The sequence below is a fragment of the Gymnoscopelus microlampas genome (genome assembly GCF_963454915.1).
Source record: "Gymnoscopelus microlampas genome assembly, chromosome: 2".
Taxonomy (NCBI): Eukaryota; Metazoa; Chordata; class Actinopteri; order Myctophiformes; family Myctophidae; genus Gymnoscopelus; species Gymnoscopelus microlampas.
In genome coordinates this window covers 24179003-24200916 of record NC_139939.1, presented here as the reverse complement: position 1 = coordinate 24200916, position 21914 = coordinate 24179003, and the positions used below count along the sequence as shown (strand labels likewise).

General features: G+C 40.2%; 1 protein-coding gene across 1 annotated transcript; it reads right to left on the bottom strand.

Moving 5' to 3' along the window:
- Nucleotides 1-2696: 2696 nt before the first annotated feature.
- On the bottom strand, nt 2697-21420 carry LOC311056698 (stromal interaction molecule 2-like). The gene is made up of 12 exons (XM_084073505.1): nt 20328-21420; nt 15138-15268; nt 13008-13119; nt 12342-12453; nt 11772-11887; nt 10907-11084; nt 10000-10177; nt 8938-9099; nt 8664-8764; nt 7271-7527; nt 6434-6620; nt 2697-6271 (listed from the first exon to the last, which is right to left on the bottom strand). The coding sequence occupies exons 1-12, from the start codon at nt 20494-20496 to the stop codon at nt 4972-4974; spliced, it is 3003 nt and encodes a 1000-aa protein (XP_083929631.1). The 5' UTR covers nt 20497-21420; the 3' UTR covers nt 2697-4971.
- Nucleotides 21421-21914: the final 494 nt, after the last annotated feature.

Here is a 21914-nt window from a genome sequence, read left to right as displayed (position 1 = left end):
GAAGGTATTCCCAGAGTAGGAATGATGTAGCTTTTAGCATGTAGACATACTGGTGGATGAGGAAAGAAGTAGTCCTAAAATGCAAGAGTTAATCGAACTAATCGATTGAATCGATTATAAAAAATAAATGATAATAGATAATTTAATAAAATAACAAATTAAAAATAGATCCATTTGGGCATGTTATTAGAGGCTCCATCATGGGTTGTAGATCGTTATTTTTAGTATACAACAGTGGTTAATCATTTTCTTGATATACAGGCCGATAATAATGATGATAATAATAATAGTGTGTGTGTGTGTGTGTGTGTGTGTGTGTGTGTGTGTGTGTGTGTGTGTGTGTGTGTGTGTGTGTGTGTGTGTGCTTCTCGATTATTCGATTAATTGAAAACTTAATTGATAGCATAATTGCTAGGAAATGTTTTCAGTGCCTTTTTATCGAATACTAATGTTCTAGTATAATTACTTTTCCATATATGTATGCTTTTTTTTATTCTTAAATCTAAAATATTTTAGAAAAATGCGATTATGTGATCGCATAATTTACCGCATAATATGATATAATGCTGCATAATTATGCGGGGGTAATGTTTTTTCAAAAAGGCCGCATCGCATAATATGCGTATCGCATAATATGCGCATCACATCGCATAATATGTGCAATATGTGCAATATGTATATCGCATCGCATATTTCGCAACTTTTCACATATTTCAAATTTTTCGCAACTTTTCACATATTTCAATATTTCGCATATTGCCGCATATTTCACAACTAACTTTCCGCATATTTCGCAAATTCACGCAATTTCACAGCATAAAATTGCAAAACCCCCCGCATATTTCATCACAAAATCAAGGATTTTAGCCTGCATAATTAAGAGTTTTAGCCCACATAATCAAACATTTTTGTACACGTTTTTCTGGAGGGTCTAATATTTGCATGAGCTAGATATGACCGTAGTAGAAATGTACTAATACCATGTGGCATTAATCATCCAATATGAACAGATCATTCTCTATCTGAGATCAACGGTGTGAGCTGTGACTGCAGTGTGAGCTGGCTCCTGTTAGTTCTCTCCAGACTTCTGCTTTTTCTGCTCCTGCCAAGTGCCTACTATATTGGAACCATCTGTGGTAGGTCATCATTTACATCAGAGATTCTCAATCTTTTTCATTTCAAGGACCCCCTGTTTGATATGCAATTACGCCACGGCCACTGTCGTTTGATACAGTTTTCTGGATTATTGGGACTACAGTGTCAAATCCTCTGTGTTAATGTAACTCTGACAGAGAGTGTACAAATGGATGAGAATTGTGATCCAACTATATAGACTCACATGCTTGTACGATTTATATACATAAATCCATCACTTTTAGATTTATGTGTTCTCTAATTTCTCTTAATGCTGTAACCAGAGTCCAACCGTAGGAGGAGGGAAGAACGTCAGAGGAGAAACAGTGATACGTGTGTTACCTCACAGGGAAGACATGCTGATCACCAAGGACATTCACCCAGGGCGAGACGTGGCCAGGGCACTCAGGCCACGGTGAACACTGGGAATCCCTCAAATAGAGGGATCCTTACTGCATAATATCTGTTAGTGGGGGAGTGCCTTCACACTCTCTCCTCTGTTTGGGTGGCCATAGCTGAGAGGGTAGAGAGACTGTCTGGGAATAGGAATGTCACCAATTTGACCCTTGGCTCGGCCAGGTGGCTGTGTCTGAAATCACTCACTCATTTTGGATACTGGTCACCGTTAATTACGTCATTGAGGTGCTTGGGTGGCGCAGTGGTAAAGTCCCTGCCCACCACCACCTGGTTGTCGGTTAAAATCCACCGTGGTGCATCCGGTTTTGTCGAGGGTCTACACGAACACAATTGGCTCATGTTCGGGGAGGGAAGCCAGGCGGGGAAGGTGATAATGGTCATTGCACGTACTCCTACGGGCTGGGGCGGCACCTGTCAGCGGGGAGGGTTGGGCAGGAGGAGTAGGACAAAGGCTCTACATCCTCCTGGTGGGGGCTCCTCACTGGCAGTCAGTAGGATATGACAGCAGTAACAATACAGAAGACATGTGTGTGGGGAGGAATCAATTGGCATAACGACTAAATTTGGGAGAAAAAGGGGTAAAACAATTATTGGCTACTCTAAATTTAGAAAGAAAAAAATTAAGAAAAAATAATGACGTCATTGCTGTCCCGGGCCAGATAAACATCAGCATTTTTCTTTCTACGCAATGCATGATGGTAGATAGGGTTTGCGATAGGGACCATTGGTTGTACCCTACTTTTCACAATGCATTGTGGGATAAGATAGTATAACAAGTATCACTATACATTTAGACACCAGTAAAAAATGGTGTACTCACTGTAAAGTAGGGAGTGATTTTGGACACCCTCCCCAGACGCTGTAGTAATAATGATAGCGTCCATTGTTATCAGACAAATGTTCTCAAAAACTCAGAGGACAAAATTCCAGGTATGTGCAAATATAATTAAGTAATATGAAATGGCACAACTGTGACCCGACAATCTCTGGGCGTTTTTTCATTGTACAACCTAAACATGGTTAAAACGTTTGTGTGTGCGTGTGTGTGCGTGTGCGCGCGCGTGCACGTGTGTGTGCGCGTGTGTGTGTTTTCATTTTGAAATTGCTAGCAAGGGCCTTGCATGTATACTGTTAATACAGAACAGAGAGGCCCTGATGTATGTATTTCCTAATGAGCCTGAGCTGACCTCTAGTGGAGCGATTAAGCCACATACCAAAGAGCCATCACTGCAGCACTGACAGCAGAGGTATTGTCATCACTCTGTTATGCTGTTGTATGGGGCTACTGTAGGCATCCACTTAAAAAAAGGACACACAAATGAGCAAAAATCCACAGCTTCCTCATTAAATATTTTTTCTCTTCAACTGAAAAATAACAATAGAAACATTCAAGCATTATTTCAAAAGGATGTTTCTCAACTTTATTATGTAGAACCCTAATGAAATTTCGATTTAGGGTTACCAACAAATTATGGAACGGCTTTTCCCACATGGCAAAAGCTGTTACACTATAAAATGTTACAAAATATTCAATTTAACTGTTGTTTTGTTGCTGCTTTTAATCATTTATTGTTGTTTATGCATCCATTTTTTTTATTTGTTTAACTCATAGTGAATGTATATGATGACTCGCATACACACACACACTCATACATACACACAGACACCTACACACACACTCACACACAGACACCTACACACACACCTACACACCCACACCCACACACACACACACACACACACACACACACACTTTTATATTGGTATTATTGTTATATTAGTTTCTTTATATACATTTTGTGTTCTCTGAAAGAACTTTGTGTCTTGTGTGGGGGGGGATTAATGATAATAATTATAATACTTTTCCAGCATTAAACCCTGTGTTTCTTTGTCATTTTGATTGCTTATCTCTTTGAAATAAAGATGGTAAAACAAGGTGGCTATTGTCATAATATGAATTATAATAACTACAAACCTATTGTCCTCTACTAAGGACAACAATGAGTATTGTAAAATGTCATAGTTCAAGCAATCTCATTCATTCCCCACCATCTCCAATTTTTATTCCAAAGTTGTTATGAGGAGTCATGAGATATCAGCAGACTTGCTATAATAACAATTCAGTGCACATCCTTGTCTAGAACTTCCAGCGGAAAACATTATGTCGTAATGGCTTTGCTTTTAAGACTCAAAAAGAGTCAAAAATAAATAAATAAATAAGCAACCATTAAACATTATAATTAGGAGATCTAAGGACTGATTAACGTGATATATCTCAATATATCTCAATTCTCTATTATAAACTACACTAATCTCAAGCTTGTAAACAATGAAATTGAAAATAATGATAATAGTAATATTCCAAAATCATAAAGCATTGAAATGTGCTCATTCAAAATCATAACCACTCTAAATGCTTTTAAGTCAAGAAGAAGTAAGATAAGCTGCAGGGCAGGCTATTACTTAATTACCTATACTACTCTCTCTCTCAACCAAAGCTCAATTAATTTACTAAGCAAAAGGTTTATAAACATTATTTCAAACATATGTTGAAAACAAGTTTTCAATTAGACTAAACAAATAATACATATTGGGAAAATAAAATGACCCAATATGAAAAGTAAGGCTAAAATTACATTTTAAGCACTATTTCTGTTAAACAGAAAACACCTTTCAAAAATACTTTGCTTCAACCAGAATATTGCAATGTAAGTATCTAAATAGGCATGGTACCTATCCTCTGTCAACGTAAGACTCAACAAAGACAAAAATGTAGCTTCATATTATATCAAATATATCATATAAAAAAACATATATCACTTTCAATTAAACTTGACATCCCACTTGATTATTCGGGTGGCCGTAGCTTTGTGGGAAGAGAGGCCATCTCTAATCAGAAGGTCAGTGGTTGTCTCCCACGGTACTCCCAATACTATACATACATGTCCAAGTGTCCCCGACACTTAATTTAATCAGCTCCTGCTGATAACTTATCATGATCATCTGAGCAGCCATCAGCTCGGTGAAGCTGAAATAGAATTTCCCCGGTGGGATAAATAAAGGTGTACCTTTTCTTTCCTTCTCTTATGTTTAAAAAACGTTCCATCAAATAAAATGTCTGCATATTTCAGCCAGACTACATTTTTCATGTGTGCCCAGTTCCATCTCTTCTTTCAAATAAAATTCATAGAGCATCCACGGTGCTCTACTTTGCCTCTTTTGATGTCATTTGAGTCATGTGATGTGACGTGTTTACAAACAGCACAGACTTTAAAAAAGAAAAACTAATTCCAGCTTCAAGATGATGTCTGTCGGTACATTTTCGTGTCTCTTTTCATGTCACATACTCATACAAGGCTATTATCCTTGAGAAACATCCTAGTTTCACACAAAATATAAAAACAAAATCACGCCTCAGATTCAGAGTTTCTGGAGACCACTTTGAAGCCTTTCTGTGGCTGAATCTTTTTTCTTTTTGAACAGGCTCTTGAGTTTTGAAGACTTCTTGCTCTTTTCTTTATCCTTGCTCTTTTCCGCTCTACTCTCAGAGGGTGATGTATTGACGGATGGGTTGGCCACCCTCTGCGGTGGTAATGGTGGCTCTACCTCTCCCCTCATTATGCTCTGAGGCAGGTTGGGTGTTGAGGCAGACAGGCCAGCTGGGATGGAAGCCATGGACATGCAAGACTTCTCCAGGATTCCATCGTATACAAGCTGGTTTAACGGGCCGGGGTTGAAAGGCTCAGAGGATGTTTTCCGTGGTGCAGTGGAGTCCATGGTAAGGTCGGGCTGTCCGGTACGACCCGAAGCCGAACTTGATTCAGATGCTGCAGAGTCCTCCATCAGCATCCTCGACATAGGAAGTTCCATGGCAACGTTAACTCCGTCACAGGAGATCTTTCCTGTAGGTGTGTCAATGGAACTGTCAACCATATCTCTGGAGATTCTTCTTCCGAGAGAAGTGGTGGACATGTCGAGCTCATCTCTCAGTATTCTCCTGTTTGCCGCAGGTTCTAAGCCCATCTCCTGCTTCTCTCTAAAGACCTTACGGGAAGAGGGATCTATGAGCGCTTCCATTTTCTCTCTGGGTAGCATCGTTCTGGAGAGGCAATCTGTAGAATATTCCTCTTCATCTCTAGATAACCTTCTTGTTGGGATTGAAGCACTCTCAGTCACTTTGTCCCTTGGCATTGCTCTCATAGGAGAATCGAGTTGAGGTTCTCCTTTATCCCGACCAAAGTTTCTGGAACCTGTGTCCATAGACATTCCCTTTGGATCTCTGGTCATCCTCCTGGATAGTGAGTCAAATGGAAGCTCAAACTCATCCCGAAGCATCTTTCTTGAGGCAGTGTCCATCGAACCCCCCATCGTGCTTCGGGATATCTTTCTTCTTGCCACATTTAATGGTGTATCTAATTCATTACGAGGCATATTTCTGTCAACATCCAATGATAATTCACTTCTATCTGCATATATATTCATTGAGGCAGTGTCCATCAAAGCCTCCTCCTTGGATACCATTGTGAATGGGGAATCTGTAGAATCTATAGATTTATCTCTCACCATCTTCCTGCTTGCAACATCTGCGGAAGCCTCTGTCTCCTCCGCAGAGGTCTTACGCACAGGAGATTCAATGGAATCCATCTCCACCTCATCACGATAGATCTTGCGAGAGGACAGGTCGATGAAGTCTGTGTCTGGAAACATCTCCAAGGAGTCTCTGCCGATGACAAAAATAGGAGAAAAGGAAAAGAAGAAGGAAGGTAAGATGAGTGTCTGTCTGTGCAGCACTCATTACAACACAGCAATGCTGTAGTTAAAAGCAGCACAATTTAACAGCAAAACATATTTGTCCCAAAAAGCCTTGGGCTGCAGGACGCACTTTCTCTTATGACTGTAGATGAACACCGACTCCTCTTCCTCAAAGCAGGGGAGCGGGGCTCGCATGGGGACCAGAAGGTCAGGGTCAGTAGATATCATAGAGATCGAGGGCTGGGTCACGACCCCTGACCGGCGTGAACGGCAACTGGTGGAACCCTGAGTCCGAGGGGAGCGCTTCATTGGTGGAACTGGAGTTAAAGGCAAAAATATTATATTAGTTTTTCCTTTCACCATTTTAATGCTTATGATCAATTCCAACGGTATATCTTACTAATATATTTCTGTTACTTAAATAATAATCATAATAAAATACATAGAATAATAATTTAACCCATTAAGACCTGAAGACTCTACAAATGTCTCCTAAATCCCAGCAGTATTCTGAAAAAGCGTATGTTTCTATATCAGCGGTGCTCAATCTTTTTCATGTCAAGGACCCCCAAAATTATATAAATTTGGCCGCCGACCCCCATCTCAAAATATTTTGTTTCAGGGACCCCCCAGTAGCAAAGATTTGAGTTAAAAATTGTCGTTTTAAAATAATATATATATAAAAAAATGTGTACACATTTTCACGATTTTTCAAAAATAGCAGATCTACAAGCTCGTAGCGCGGCACTCGGTGCCGCGCTATGAGCTTGTATATCTGCTATTTAGCCAAAGTGCAAAATAATGCTTTTCAGCTCAAATAAAAAAATGACACAGATGCGTTCCAGGTCTCAATGGGTTAAAAGTCCCATGGCACTGACAATATAAAGATTTCTTCTTCATGAAACAAGAGTGCAAAATAAAGATTTTCATCACTAGCATCACTGTAACTGTCATTTGTGTTACCCACCTGGCGCCTGTGGAATAATGGGAGACGCAGGTTCAAAGGACAAATCCTCCATAGATCCATGCTCGGAGCTGTGGCTCCTGGAGTAAGATGGATGAGCTATCCTGGCCAAGCACAGAGCGTTGGGGTCTGAGTAGAGTTTGGCTGTGAGGTTTGTCAGACCAGCGTTCCTGATGAGGTACAAGCCACAGATACGCTCAATCTGCTGCCAGCGATGGAGGCGTTCTCGAAGGCAGGCCGTCACCTCAGACAGGGAGTTTCTGTGGAGCGTATAGAAGTATTTATAAAACAGGGTTGCACAAACCTGTTCGACAATGACCCAGAAATACTGATCCGTGCTTGTCGTGACCAACCCAATGTAGTATTTATTCATGATCATTTATTGACAAGTAATTGTTTGACTGCTGACAACGGCCATGTTCTATTTTAATTGTTAAAAGCTAATGAAATGGTTGAGGTTACGGAAATTAATAGAAGACAAAGTTAATAAAATGTGTAGCAAAACAATTCCCTAGATTTAATGTTTTTCAAGGCTTCATCAATAAGAAACAGAAACAATTAATACAAATAAAAATGCAGATTTCTTTGGCAAAAAAGCATCAACATTAGTGTACTCAAAATAGCAAAAAGTAAAAGTGAACAGGAAACTTAAAAAGGGCATGAAAGTTTGGTCATTGTTGATAATTTGCGAGTGTTAAACATTCTAACAGTACTAGGTATAAAGGTAGCTATTAACATTTTGGCAAAGGAGACAGACCATCATCACACCAGTCAACATGCTCACAGGCTCCAGTTTGTCAATGTACTGAAGGGCTGTGCAAAACAATACGACACACCTGAGTACCGCCATATTAGTTTTCACAATACTGAATTATTATCCAGACCCTCATATGGATATGTATCCCGGACTTAATGTTCTCTGGCACTACATTGCGGACATTTTTCTCTGTTTATCACTGTTATGTTTCAATATCCAACAGGGATGCTTTCCAAAGTCAGCGTCCCAAATGGCAATCACAACACAAAACACATCGATATCTTGAAATACTGTCAGATGTTTCGTACATGCATTATCATTTTCATAGCCATGTCAGAGAGGGATGTCCCTGTCTGCTGTTTATGTTCCATAACCCAGAGGGACTGATGCTGTTCATGTGCAAGGTGCTTAACCCTAAAAACACACCAATACATACATTTACTTCTCTCAGTCCTCTCTCTCTCTCTCACACACACACACACACACACACACACACACACACACACACACACACACACACACACACACACACACACACACACACACACACACACACACACACACACACACACACACACACACACACACACACACACACACAAAAACATCCGACACAACGGACATTGTTGTCCAACTAACTTTGCCTCCAGTATCTTGTGGTCCACCTGATCCAGAGAGGAACTGTGAGCCACATGGAGAGTTCCAAACAATGAACTCCTCTTCTTCTTGATCTTCTCTGCCTGGATTCAATTCACATAAAGGACACCGTTACACATCTTAGCCTCTCACTTCATAGACTAAAGCGATAAATACATTTAATAGATTTATAGATTGATAGATAAATACACAGATAGACAGATCAAGAGATACAGACAGACAGACAGACAGACAGACAGACGAATAGATCCATTACCTCTTCTTTGGCACTGCCCAGTTGTAGCTCAGCGCTGTGCTTCTTGATGTTGTAGTACTGGACCTCTACCTCGTGGGTCAGCTGCAGCCACAGCTGGAGGGTTTCTGTTGCGGTCCAGCTAGCTTGCATGTCTTTCTCTGCCTGCTTGAGAGCTCCACGAACCTGAGGGATAATAACACACCAGTCCAAATGTCAGGGGCCTCTGGATTGATCAAGTATTCATCAATGCTGATATCAAAGAGGTTACTCAGCAGTGTGGTGAGAAGATCTACTATAGATATCGCAGCTGACAGGCAGAAACCTTGTATGTCCAAAACCGTGAGTTTTTAGGGAATGGAAAAAAGAACTAGTTCCAATAGATACAATATAGTTATTATTGTAAAACCCACAGACAGACTTAACCACTTTCAACCTGGCGTCTCTATTTTAGGCTTGTCGTTTAAATAAAACGTGTCAGAATCTTTCAGCACGCTTTGAGCTTGTAGATCTGCTATTTTCGCTACTTTTGGGCAACACTGTGAAACTACGAAGTAGGTTACTAATTTACAAAATAAAACAAAGAAATAAAAAAAAGTTTAAATATTTAGAAAAAATGTTTCTATTCAACAGTGATGATATGGTCTTGAATAGGGTCTATGGTCTTATAATCATATTTTAGTAAAAGAAGTTCTGTGCTACTGTTAATGAGCCTCGATCTACAGCAGTGGTTCTCAAACTTTTTAGCTCAAGATGTTTGCCCGGGACCCAAACTAGAGTTGCAAGCTTCTGGATCTGCTATTTTCACTACTTCTTAAACGTTTATTTATTTATTTTTATTTTATTTATGAAATACTTTTGAAAAATGATGGAATTGTTTTTAATTGATCAAAAGTTGTGATTTCTTTGTTTAAACTTTTAAGTCTTTTGAAATAATATGTATATATTATTTCTTTTATGTAGGCAACGGAGAAACAAAAACAAAAGGGGGATATTTACTCACAACCCATAAATATTGGTCCCGCAACCCAAACATGGGTCCCGACCCACTGTTTGGGAAACGGTGCTCTACTACGGCATGGCTACCTGCTCCAGCTCCTCCTCAGCGTATCTGAGCCGGCTGAGTTCACTGACTGCTCCCCGTCTCAGTTGATGAAGGCGGTGGGCCTCCTCCTGGGCCCCCATGATCTCGTCTCTCATCTTCTCCTCCAGGTTCTGTTTCTCCTCGGCCACGTTGCGCTTCTCCTCCTGGGCTTGCTCCAGTCTAACACAATGAAACAATTATTTTGAGTGCGCACACGCCGGTGTTGATTTCCTCAACTAAAACTATGACGAAGAATGTTTGTCGACTACCTTTTTTTCACTGACGAAAACTAAATAAAAAATAAGCTACGATGACTAAAACTAAGACTAAATATATTGACAATTTCATCAACAAATAAGAACTAGACTTGAATGTCAGGGAGGGACTAGTGGAGAAGAGATCCAGTAGAACTAAAAGACAAGTCATTTGTCATTTTATGCTTGTTTGCGCTTGGGCGTTGCTCTCTGAAAATAGCAGATCTACAAGCTCACAACGCAGATCGGCTATTTTCAGCATGCAACCAAGTGTAAAAGCAGCCATTATGACGCCATCAAGGCACCGCCAAAATACATCTTAGTCGAATTAAATCAACTGTAGATTTAGTCGACTAAAACCTTAAGCTATTTAGTCAACTAAAACTAGACTAACAGTAAAATATGACTAAAAGATGACTAAAATATGACTAAAACTAAATGGAATTTCATTCAAAAGACTATGACTAAAACTAATCAAAATGTGCTGTCAAAATCAACACTGGCACGCACGCGCCCACACACACACACACACACACACACACACACACACACACACACACACACACACACACACACACACACACACACACACACACACACACACACACACACACACACACACACACACACACACACACACACAGAGTATACTCACTGTTCCTGTAGCTCTCTGAGGCTTAGTTCGGCTGTCTGTAGACTCTCCAGGTCCTTCATCATCTTGGTGATGTGGACCTTGCTGGACTTGCTCTGGGCCTGAGCAAACCAACAGCCTCCGACTCCCATCACCACAGACACTATCAGCAGCAGGTCTTTCATGTAGTTATGAGGAGGACCTAAACAGGGGAACAGGAATTCAACTTCATTTTAGACCAAGATTTTGCTAAATTGTGTCAATGTGTGTGCTATAAATTCAAATTCAAGATAGAGTTTAAAGCTCCTCTGTGTAATTTTTTTTGTGTGAATAAAGTGTTATTGTGGCTTTATTTGGTCTCGCTGCTCTTCTATTGAGAAATGTAGACGTTGTGGTAGGGTATGACCACTACTGGTTAACAAGTGGTACTGTCTGAAGGTCAAAATTCAATATCCCCACTGAGTAAGTAGGTGTGCTCTATTAGCTTTGTTTGATTGCATATTTTATTAGGCAAAAAGATTTAAACATCACAATTACATTTATAATACTTTGTCTAAAAGGTCCTTGCGGTCTTGTTTCCATTGAGGTCCTTGGCATTCAGTTCATAGACAGCTCAATATGAAACTAACAGATTGCAGATTTAACAAGTGCAATGTCTGAATCGTAGATTAATAGCCTTTGTTTAAATGGATAATTCCAGACAAATTGTGCTGTGTGTATCTCTAAATAATATAGATTCAAATCTAATCCAAACAAATCAGCCCATTGTTAAGAGAGTGAGGAAAAGCCACAGACAGAGGACAGTAAGGTAAAGCCAGGTTAAATGGAAACTGATTAAATGAGGGTAGAAGGGTAGAAGGTAAAGAAGTTTGAGTGGTGTTCTCCTTACGTGTGGGTGGTCCAAACAGCACCACATCCAGAGCTTTGATGCTAAGCTTCTGTTTGTCTCTCTGGTCCTGGACCTTGAGGTGGCCGCTCAGGAATGAAGGTTCTTGGGCTGCAATCCTACACACAAACAAGTGATATAGTACCATGCTGCCCGACCAATTTCCCCCCTGGGAACTAAACACTTCTACCTTACGATACATAATGTAGGCCTACAGCAAAATTGATTTGTTTCTACAATGTTTTGTGTGAATTTAAAGTATTTGAAACATTGCATGGCTGTATCGGTATTTTGGCGCTTATTAGTAGTTCAAGTAACGGAAAGTTCTCTACCTTAATTCGTATCATAGATTACTATTCAAAAGCGGACCATGCAAACTCAAGCAGGCAGTATTTTGACATGAAGCTAACACTAACATTGACCAAACTTTAACCAAATAACTTACTGTAACCACAACAAAACCAAATGTCTCAGCCTAACCAAATCTTTGGAACTGAAAATTACGAATACTATTACTTTTTAAAGCTGTGCCTTCTGTATGATCATATGCACTGGCAATAGTGTTGCCCTCACCTGGGGAGGGTGTTCCCATTGACCCTGAAGTCTTTGAAGTTCCTTTCATACTGTGGCAACTCCACAAAATCCTTTAGCCAGCGAAGCACTTCCTCTTGAGTCCAGTTGTGAACTGAGATAAGAAACAACAAGGGAAAGCCACATGAGAGATGAAAGTGTGAGAGGGAATTGCTAAATACTTTGGACAGTCAGAGACACGGTTTCACACTCACCTTTCCCTGACTGTCACATACATATACTCACGCATTCATGTCTACACACACGGAAGCACTCACAGGTGCGCACATTCCGACCCCCCCCCCCCACACACACACACACACACACACACACACCCATAAGTTCTGACCCTAAAACAGCCTCTTGAAAAGTGAGGACTAGAAAAATGTCTGAGGCAACTTTCCCTAACTGTCTATCCTTGTGAGGACAATTAGTTCTAATAAAGATACCAGTACACACAAACGCGCACGCGCACACACACGCACACACGCGCACACACACACACACACACACACACACACACACACACACACACACACACACACACACACACACACACACACACACACACACACACACACACACACACACACACACACACACACACACACACACACACACACACACACACACACACACACACACACACACACACACACACACACACACCTTCAGACGACTTCCATCCTCTCCAGAGCTCCTCTATAGTGATATGTTGATCTTCTCTGTGCAAGTGGCTGTGTTTGTTGGTCTGCTGCTGCTTCATGTCCTCAATGATGAACTACATGACAGAAAGAGACAGACAGTGACAGGCAGAGAGAGAGAGAGAGCGAGAGAGAGAGGTGTCAAAGTCTTCATCAGCCATTTAACTTCAATACATAAGGTTAGAGGTCACAGAGAGACAACATTAGCCGAACAGATACCCGACTCAGTATTCAAAATAAATTAGCTGTTGCAAGATGTTATGTTTAAACAAGTGATGGGTCGCAATGAGAGTTTATTTTATTTCTCCATGTCTTTACAAGAAAGGACAAACGTTTCAGCTGTCCAGCCTTCACATCAGTGTCAGATGTGGTAAGATTAAGATTTTATGTTCTCATGTTTCGATGTAGGATTGTGTAGGAGTGGATCTACCACCACGTTCATTCAGCGTTGATGTATAATCATGTATGTTGTGTACTTTATATCAGTTGTTGTCAAGATGGGGTTCTGGGACACTCTGGGTTCCTTGAGGGGTTCAGAATAGACCTTTACAGGTCTGCGTCTCTGAGAATGTAATAAATAGACCCTTATGGGTCAAGTTGGTTCCATTTGTACGCTCTCAGAGTTATGGGGTCCTTGAAATTAAAGAGTAGGAGAACCACTGCTGTGTATAAATGTGTGTACATTTGTGAGTAAGTGTGCACAAGGAGGCTCCCTGGGTGTGTTTTGGAATGTGTCCTTGGCTGTAAATGGAGTCTTCATGTGATGGCTGTAGAAATCTAATGGCTGTCTTCGGAGGAACTGTTGCCCCTCCCTTCCCGTCTCTATGGTTACCGCAACCCGAGCCGTGGGATAGTGTATCCTTGGAAGACATTCTGGAGCGCCATAACATTCTGGAATTCTGAGTTTACAACCAATCCTACTAATAACTAGGGGTCCATTCACACTCTGGGTAAAACACTTAATCACTTTGGACTGGAACCAAAACATGCAAAATATCAAATTGCATGTCCACATGTACAAATACATACTTTTGCACGTGCGTGATAAACTGAGGCATCCACTTTCACAGCCAAATGGACTCTTTCACACCAAGAGCTGATTTGCTTTGTAACAACTGGACAAATCTTAATGCGGTTATATTTTTGGCTCACTGACTACACTGGTTCACTAATTAAAGAAATAAATATAGAACATGTCAATTCCAAATACACTCTTACGTTTGATCTGCTATCTGAACTGAAAACGTTTGCCTTAAAGGGATTATTCACTCATATCTAGGGACTATTTCCAGCAGCACATTATTTATTACACTTCTCTTTTCCTTAGAGACAGCAAAATGAAACAAAGTTTAATATATTCATTGTCTTTTTCTGTTTGTTCATTCTTTATCTAATTTTTTGACACAAATAATGAAAACTGCGCAAATGCCAGTTCAAGCATTTTTCAAGGACTTATGAATAAATATAGGACTGGAGCCTCAAAACAAATGGTAGACGTAAACAAGATTACTCTGCTGCTATCCTTGAAGTAGCATTCAAATGTGGGATCAAATCAAAGCACCTGTTGTCATACATCTGTTAGTCTGTGATATTTTCCTCTCCGTCAGCCCCATAACACACTTCCACACATCTATGCAAGAACACACGTACAGTACATACGCACACACAGAAAGAGACGTGCGCACACACACATGCCAAGGCTATTACAGTTATACTGTAACTAAAACTAACAAAATGAAGAAAACTAAATGAACTCATTCCCTTAGTTTTTGGTTTTGTCTTTAACTAATAAACTAAATTGATAGTTGAATTCAAAACCAGATAACAAAAAAAAACAAAAAAACACTCACCCGTGCGCGCGCGCACGCACGCACGCACGCACGCACGCACGCACACACACACACACACACACACACACACACACACACACACACACACACACACACACACACACACACACACACACACACACACACACACACACACACACACACACACACACACACACACACACACACACACACACACACACACACACGCCCCTCTGTTGATATAGTAACCGATGCTAAGTTAAAAGAGGAGTGGGTTTGTGTACCTCCACACTCTCCTCCACTTCAATCCCTCCATCCTGGTCATCGTCCATCATGTGGTGGATGTTCCTCAGGGCCTCCAGGCTGTAGCGGTCGGCCTCACTCATACAGTGTGGGGACACCATCATGCATGGGTCTGCACAGTCCAGGGAAAAGGGAAGGAAAAGGTTGATGGAACTTTTCTTTTAACAGGATTTTGACGTACACCAGTCAGGTGCAGGATGAGAATAATATTTATGCATGTTTATTGCATATTGCACAGAGTAAATATTCAGTGTTCATTTAACTCTGAGTGTTAATAGTAAACATTCATGGTGCAGTCATAATTTGGGATGAACGACGAATGAGAATAAACTCCCATCCCTCCTTCCTTTTATCAGTGCAATTCAACCGAGGGAGACATTGAAACACCATTCTAATCATGCATGGGCAAAATCATTACTACTCTATGGATTCTAAGCTGAATGGACGTGGTTGACTACCTGAAATCATATAGGTCTTTGGGTCCATTTTGGTCAATTCACTCTGACCTTTTTTACTCTGAAGAGTGGCCACCACAGCTAGGCCATTGTAGCCATAGCTAAAATAAATATAACATTTTAATGTAAAGGCAAGTTCACACCAACGATTCACAACGCAACCCCTTGCAACTGCAACTCCTTGCAACTCCTTGCAACTACAACTAGCCTGGCATTGACCAGACTGATAACATGGATTCACTCTCACGTTCCTCCGCGGTCAGAAAATGATCGGGCCAATCAGTGACTGCGTTTCAACTGCTGTCCGTACAACAGTGAAAAGCATCAAAATCATTTTCTGATTTCTCATACTCGCTCCCTATGGGCCGAAAGGCCAGACTGGGAAGAACATGAGAGTGAATCCACGCCATCAGTCTGGCCAATGCCAGGCTACCTTGCAACTACTTGCAACCATTATCTCCAAATGGCACTCTTTACTTACAATGACATTTTCAAATAAAAACATTTATCGTCACCATAATTATTAATCCCACCAACATTGTAACAAAATGATGAGTTCTCAGCAAATCTATCAGTATATTATTTGGTATAAATAATTTGACCACCTCCTAGACCCTATACTTAGGTATTTGAAAGGTTTTGTATGTGTGCACATACTTAACTGTACCTATTTGCTGTATGTTTACAAGTATAATATGATGACTGAGCACTCTAAATGCAGTGGTTCCCAAAGTAAGGTCCGGGGATTCCCATGGGCCCATGAGGGGGTTCCAGTCGGTCCCCAGGAAAATGAGGAACCATTTAAATGTCACTATTATTTCAGAAGTTAGTCCAATGAGAGCATGTATAGGAATGACTATTCGGTTCATAGGTAACCTCATTCCCAGTTTTATCTACTATCTCATGAGAAGATAAAGCCTGGAAAAGAACTACTGCCTAAAAACGTCTAACTAAGTACACACATACATGCTACATGTTGTCCAGCCAACCAGAACTTCCTGTAGTTCTGGTTTGACACTTTCGGCTGGAGTTCTTGTCCAGCCTAGCTCATAGGTTTCACTCTCCCCACCTACAGTATACTGTAGAGACAATATCATATTTACTAAATCTAATCTAACAACATAAATCTTCGCTTATGGGGGTCTGTGTCACAAAATATTTTGAAATTGGGGTCCACATTGTTGGTGTCCTGAAAATGTTGCAAACCACTGCTCTAATGTATGGTATTTCCAGCAGCCCTCTAGTCTAGTCTCATAATTATGTTCTTGGTGAGTCAGAGTCGTTTTCCTTCTCCGTGACCGTGACTCATACAGTTAAAGGGGTTGTGGTTCAAAGGTCTGTTGCTAAGACCCACTGCCAACCAACAAGGTTAAAGGTGCAAAACGTGATTTTCTTTATATTCTGATAGTAGGCTAATCATTGCTAGTAACAGGGGTCTCCCCAATCTCTCCAGCTCTTTAGTAAACAGAATATGCATTTTCAAGTCGGATACCAATTTTATCCAATCAGGGGATAGAACTCATACAGGATACAGGATAAACAAGTGATGACACAAACACATTAGAAGACAAAATTGGAACACTATAAAACTTAAGCTGATAAATGGATACTCTCTCTCTGGATGAAATTGGCAACCCATCTGAAAATGTATTTTCTGTTTACTAAAGAGCTGGAGAGATAGGGAGACCCCTGTTACTGAACAAACACTCTGTAGCACTGATTACTATCAGAATATAGAGCTTCAACTTGTAAGTAAATAAATAAACAATGTGTTTTTTACAACAACAAATCACTTGCGCTACCTTTAAGTATAGGGACAATTAGCTAGCCACTGTTTGATTAAATTCCGCCCATAAGGCTAAAGTGGTGGGCTAACATGATTTAATCCAGTAAAATGGACCAACACTAATTTGATTGAAGTGTTTCAATGCGTCATGTTGGGGGGGGGGGCTGCAGAAAGAAGTAAACAACCGTGACTTTGCTGAAACAAATGCCACAAAATGCTAGCTGACTGCAATTGTCTTAAATTAGCAAAAGTAGAAGTAGCCCATAGAATGCCCATTGCAGAAACATATACAGTATATCATGTTATTGTCTATAACTATTAATAATGAATGTGTTCATGTTCACCACTTTAAAGTTGCAGCTGGAAAAGGTGGAACCTAATGACTTCATATACAGTACTTAGCCTAGGTAGTTTAACCCATACAAAAATATAATAATTTATTGTTGATTTATAATTTGTATTAATAATCTAAATCTGCAAAGTCACTAAAGCAGTCAAATACATGTAGTGGAGTAAAAAGTACAATATTTCCCTCTGAAATGTAGAGGAGTACGCTCGTCGCTATATGAAGTAGCATGAAATGGAAATACTCAAGTACAAGCAAGCACCTCTAAATTTAAGAAGAACTTGAGTATATTATGCACTTTGTTCCATTCCTCCACTGAACTAGGATGTTGCACTCAGTAGTCTCCTCTGCCCAGCCACACTAGAATACATTTTTTTTTGCACCAATATGGGCCCCATGCCCATGGAATGGAACTAAACATCAATCCTAGTCTTGGACCAAGACTGACAGAGATTTATTTTATCGATTGTAACATTTGTGTGCAAGCCAGAATCGATACAAAAATAAAATATCTGTCAGTCCAAAGCTAAATCAATGCCATGGTTGTTGATAAAACACGCATTTCTCAAGAGGCCAACATTTCTCACCAGTGATGAGAACCCTCAGCTGTCAGTTGAGTATGGAAAGGGCCCGAGCGTGTCAAGTGTGATGTGATGTGTATTGGGCTATGTCCCCATGGGACCTTGACATTTTATCTTGTGCTGCAGGTGAGACGAAGATGTTAGTGACTGTATTTGAGGCACAAGCCCAGTGGTGTAAAGTAACTAAGTACATTTACTCAAGTACTGTACAATGTTGAGGTATTTTTTACTTTGCTGGAGTATTTCCAATTTTCATTATTCTTTTCTTCTACTCCACATCTCAGAGGCAAATACTATACTTTTACTCTACCACAAATATTTGAAACTTTAGTTACTAGTAACTTTGTAGATTTTGATTATTATTACAAAACATACATTACCCACTTCAGCCCTATATACTTCGGCCATTTGAAATGACCCGATCTACAAGTTAGTCTACAAGTTGTTAATCTGCTATTTTCTAAAGATTTGTAGACATTTTATACATTTGAAAACTTGTGAAATGGGTACATTCTGCATGATGAGTACTTACCAAAGGGCAAGACCACTTTGGTAGAGGTTTGGGTTGTGTAGTTACCTTGCCATGAAGAAATCAAAAATAATTGCTCCATTGATTAGAAATTGATAATTCAAAATATGCTCCTCATTGACTTACATTGTACAGTGAAACGGCTCTCATAGTCACTCTTTTAGCATGTAAACGAACACAAACAAAGCTGATTCAAACAATAGAACATCACCAAACCCAGTATGTTTTTCTTTAATTATAAAAATGTCAACTTCCTGTTGATTTTACTATTTGAAGATCAGATCCAGGTTTTCTTCCTAATAAAAATAGCTAAATCATTTTTATTAAAAAAACAAACAGTACTGGGTTTGTTGATGCTCTATTGTCTGAATCAACTTTGTTTGTGTTCGTTTACGGGCTAAAAGAGTGACTTTGAGAGCTGTTTCAGCGTACAATGTAAATCAATGAGGAGTATATTTAGGATTATCAATTTCTAATCAATGGAGCAATCATTTTCTATTTCTTGTCCACCTTTGGAGTTGCATCATGGCAAGGTAACTACACAACATAAACCTCTACCAAAGTGGTCTTGCCCTTTAGGTACATTTTGATGCCAATACTTTTGTACTTTTACTCAAGTAACTTTTGAATACTGGCACTTTTACTTGTAACAGAGTATTTCTACACTGTGGTATTGATACTTTTACTTAAGTACAAACTGTGAGTACTTCGTCCAGCACTGGTTGAGTATGGAAAGGGCCCGAGCACATAGCCTAGGGGTGTGTCTAGTCTATTGATGTGATGTGTATTGGGTGTATTGTCCCCAGGGGCCTCGACATCTGATCTCACCCACAGGTGATCCAAATATGTCAGTGACTGAATTTGAGGCACAAGTTTAGTCTACCTGGACTGAATGTGACCTACCTGCAGTGGTGTAAAGTAACAAGTAGATTTACTCAAGTTCTGTACTTAAGTATAATTTTGATGTATTTTTACTTTACTGGAGCATTTCCAATTTTCTGTAAGATTACTTCTACCCCACTACATCTCAGAGGCAAATATTGTACTTCTACTCCACTACAATTATTTGAAACCTTTAGTTAATTACTTTGTAGATTTTGATTATTATAGGCAAGCTCACAATGCATTGCATTGTGAGCTTGTAGATCTGTTATTTTCAAAAGATTTGTATAAATGTGAAAACTTGTGAAATGGGACATTGTGCAGAATGAGTACTTTCTACTTTTGGTACTTACATTTTGATACCAGTACTGAAATCTACATTGCACTATTGATACTTTTACTAAGTATGCCTACTTTTTCCACCAGGGGATGTGATGATGTGTATTAGGCTGTATGTCCATCCATAGACCTTATTTATGCTATGACCCCATGGGACCTCGACATTTGATCTCGTCCTGCAGGTGAGCCGCAGATGCCAGTGACTAAATTAGAGGCACAACAAGCCTGAACGTGTCGTGACCCTTTGACATACCTGTAGGGCTGAACATGGTGCTTCCACCGGGGGGGAAGCCACCATGATATCGCGGGTGATCTTCATGGTGGGCATGGTGGGATCCGCCGCTCTCCATCAGTATACCCTGGCCGGCTACAAAGAGGGCACTGTGGCAGAGCAGGAGCCCGACCGGGGACAGCAGCATCATGGCGGCGGACAGACGGACCTGATCCTGTCGGGTCTTCTTAACCACTATAAACCAGGAAGGATCAGGATATAGGATCCACACAACAGATGGAGTAACCGCTCCAAGTTTAACGATGGGCCCAGCGCCCAGCGCGTTACACGATCTGGGGTTCTATTAACGGCAACCCCCCCCTAAAGACTAGCAGGCAGCTGAGAGGTTGTAAAGTGATAACTGGTTTCGAAACTTTAATATAATTGTTTGCACGAGAAGAAGAAAAACAAATATATATATATATATATATTAGAACTTTAGAAGTGTTTGTTGTGTTTGTTTATTCAGCTTTCATCGTGATCGCAGATGTTTAAAAAGACAGACATGTGCCATCAAAAACACTGAATTATTTTGCCGATTTACAATATAAAACTTAAAATCCAAAAAAATGCAATTGCCTATCTAAAAATCCAATAACCTAAACTCCCGTTTTTTTGAAAAAAGTGCTTAAAGCTTAGAGAATTCGTCATGTCATCCACAGGGAAGGCCGTGCGTAAAAAAATGTTCCAAAATGGTACAATGCCATGTGAATGTCTACTTGATCTATTTGAAATGACCGGCTTTGCGGATAAAACTCAGATCGACCTAAATGTGAGAGAAAAAATAATTAAGACATCCATGAGCATTTAAATTCCATATTGGCACAGCGGTTCCATATGATCCAGATTCCATGGAGAGCAGTAGTTGTATTGTAGTCCCATTCATAACATTGTAGTTTAGGATACATGTAAAGTGCATGTTCATGGTCCGTAGAAACGTGTAAACAAGTGTGGCATTTGTGCCTCTTCTGTTACCGTTTCCAGAACAACTAAAGTTTGTCTCTTTGGTCAACTAGCAGCTTGATCCTACTAGTCCGACCTACAGAACCTGGAGCTGTCCGTACACGTTCCTCAACTCATCTCTTCCCGAACTGAGTGTGTGTGGCAGCGTTGCCAGATTGTGTGACAGAGACAAGCAACCAGGTCTATGAAAACAAGCCCAAAAGAAGCAACTAGGCTACGGCTATTTGAAAATAGCCGATCTACAAGCTGTTGTGAGCTTGTAGATCTGCTAGTGAAAATGTAGGAATATTTTCAAATTCACAAAATATTGTATGGGGGTCTCTGGCACAAAATATTTTCAGAAGGTTGGGTCGACTACAAATATATATAAATGTTGTGGTTCTTGACTTGAAAATGTTTGAGAAACACTGGTTTAAAACACCCCAAACACCCAAGCCCAAATAAGCAACTACACCTTAGAAACAAGCCCAAAAAACTGCAAGCAGCAATATTCACAAGCAACTTTACAGAAAAACAAGCCCAAAGTCGCTTATAATAAGCGGACATGGCAACCCTGTTGTGTAGCTATGGTAAAAGGCCGGCCAGTGACGTCCATGCTTTTCCGGG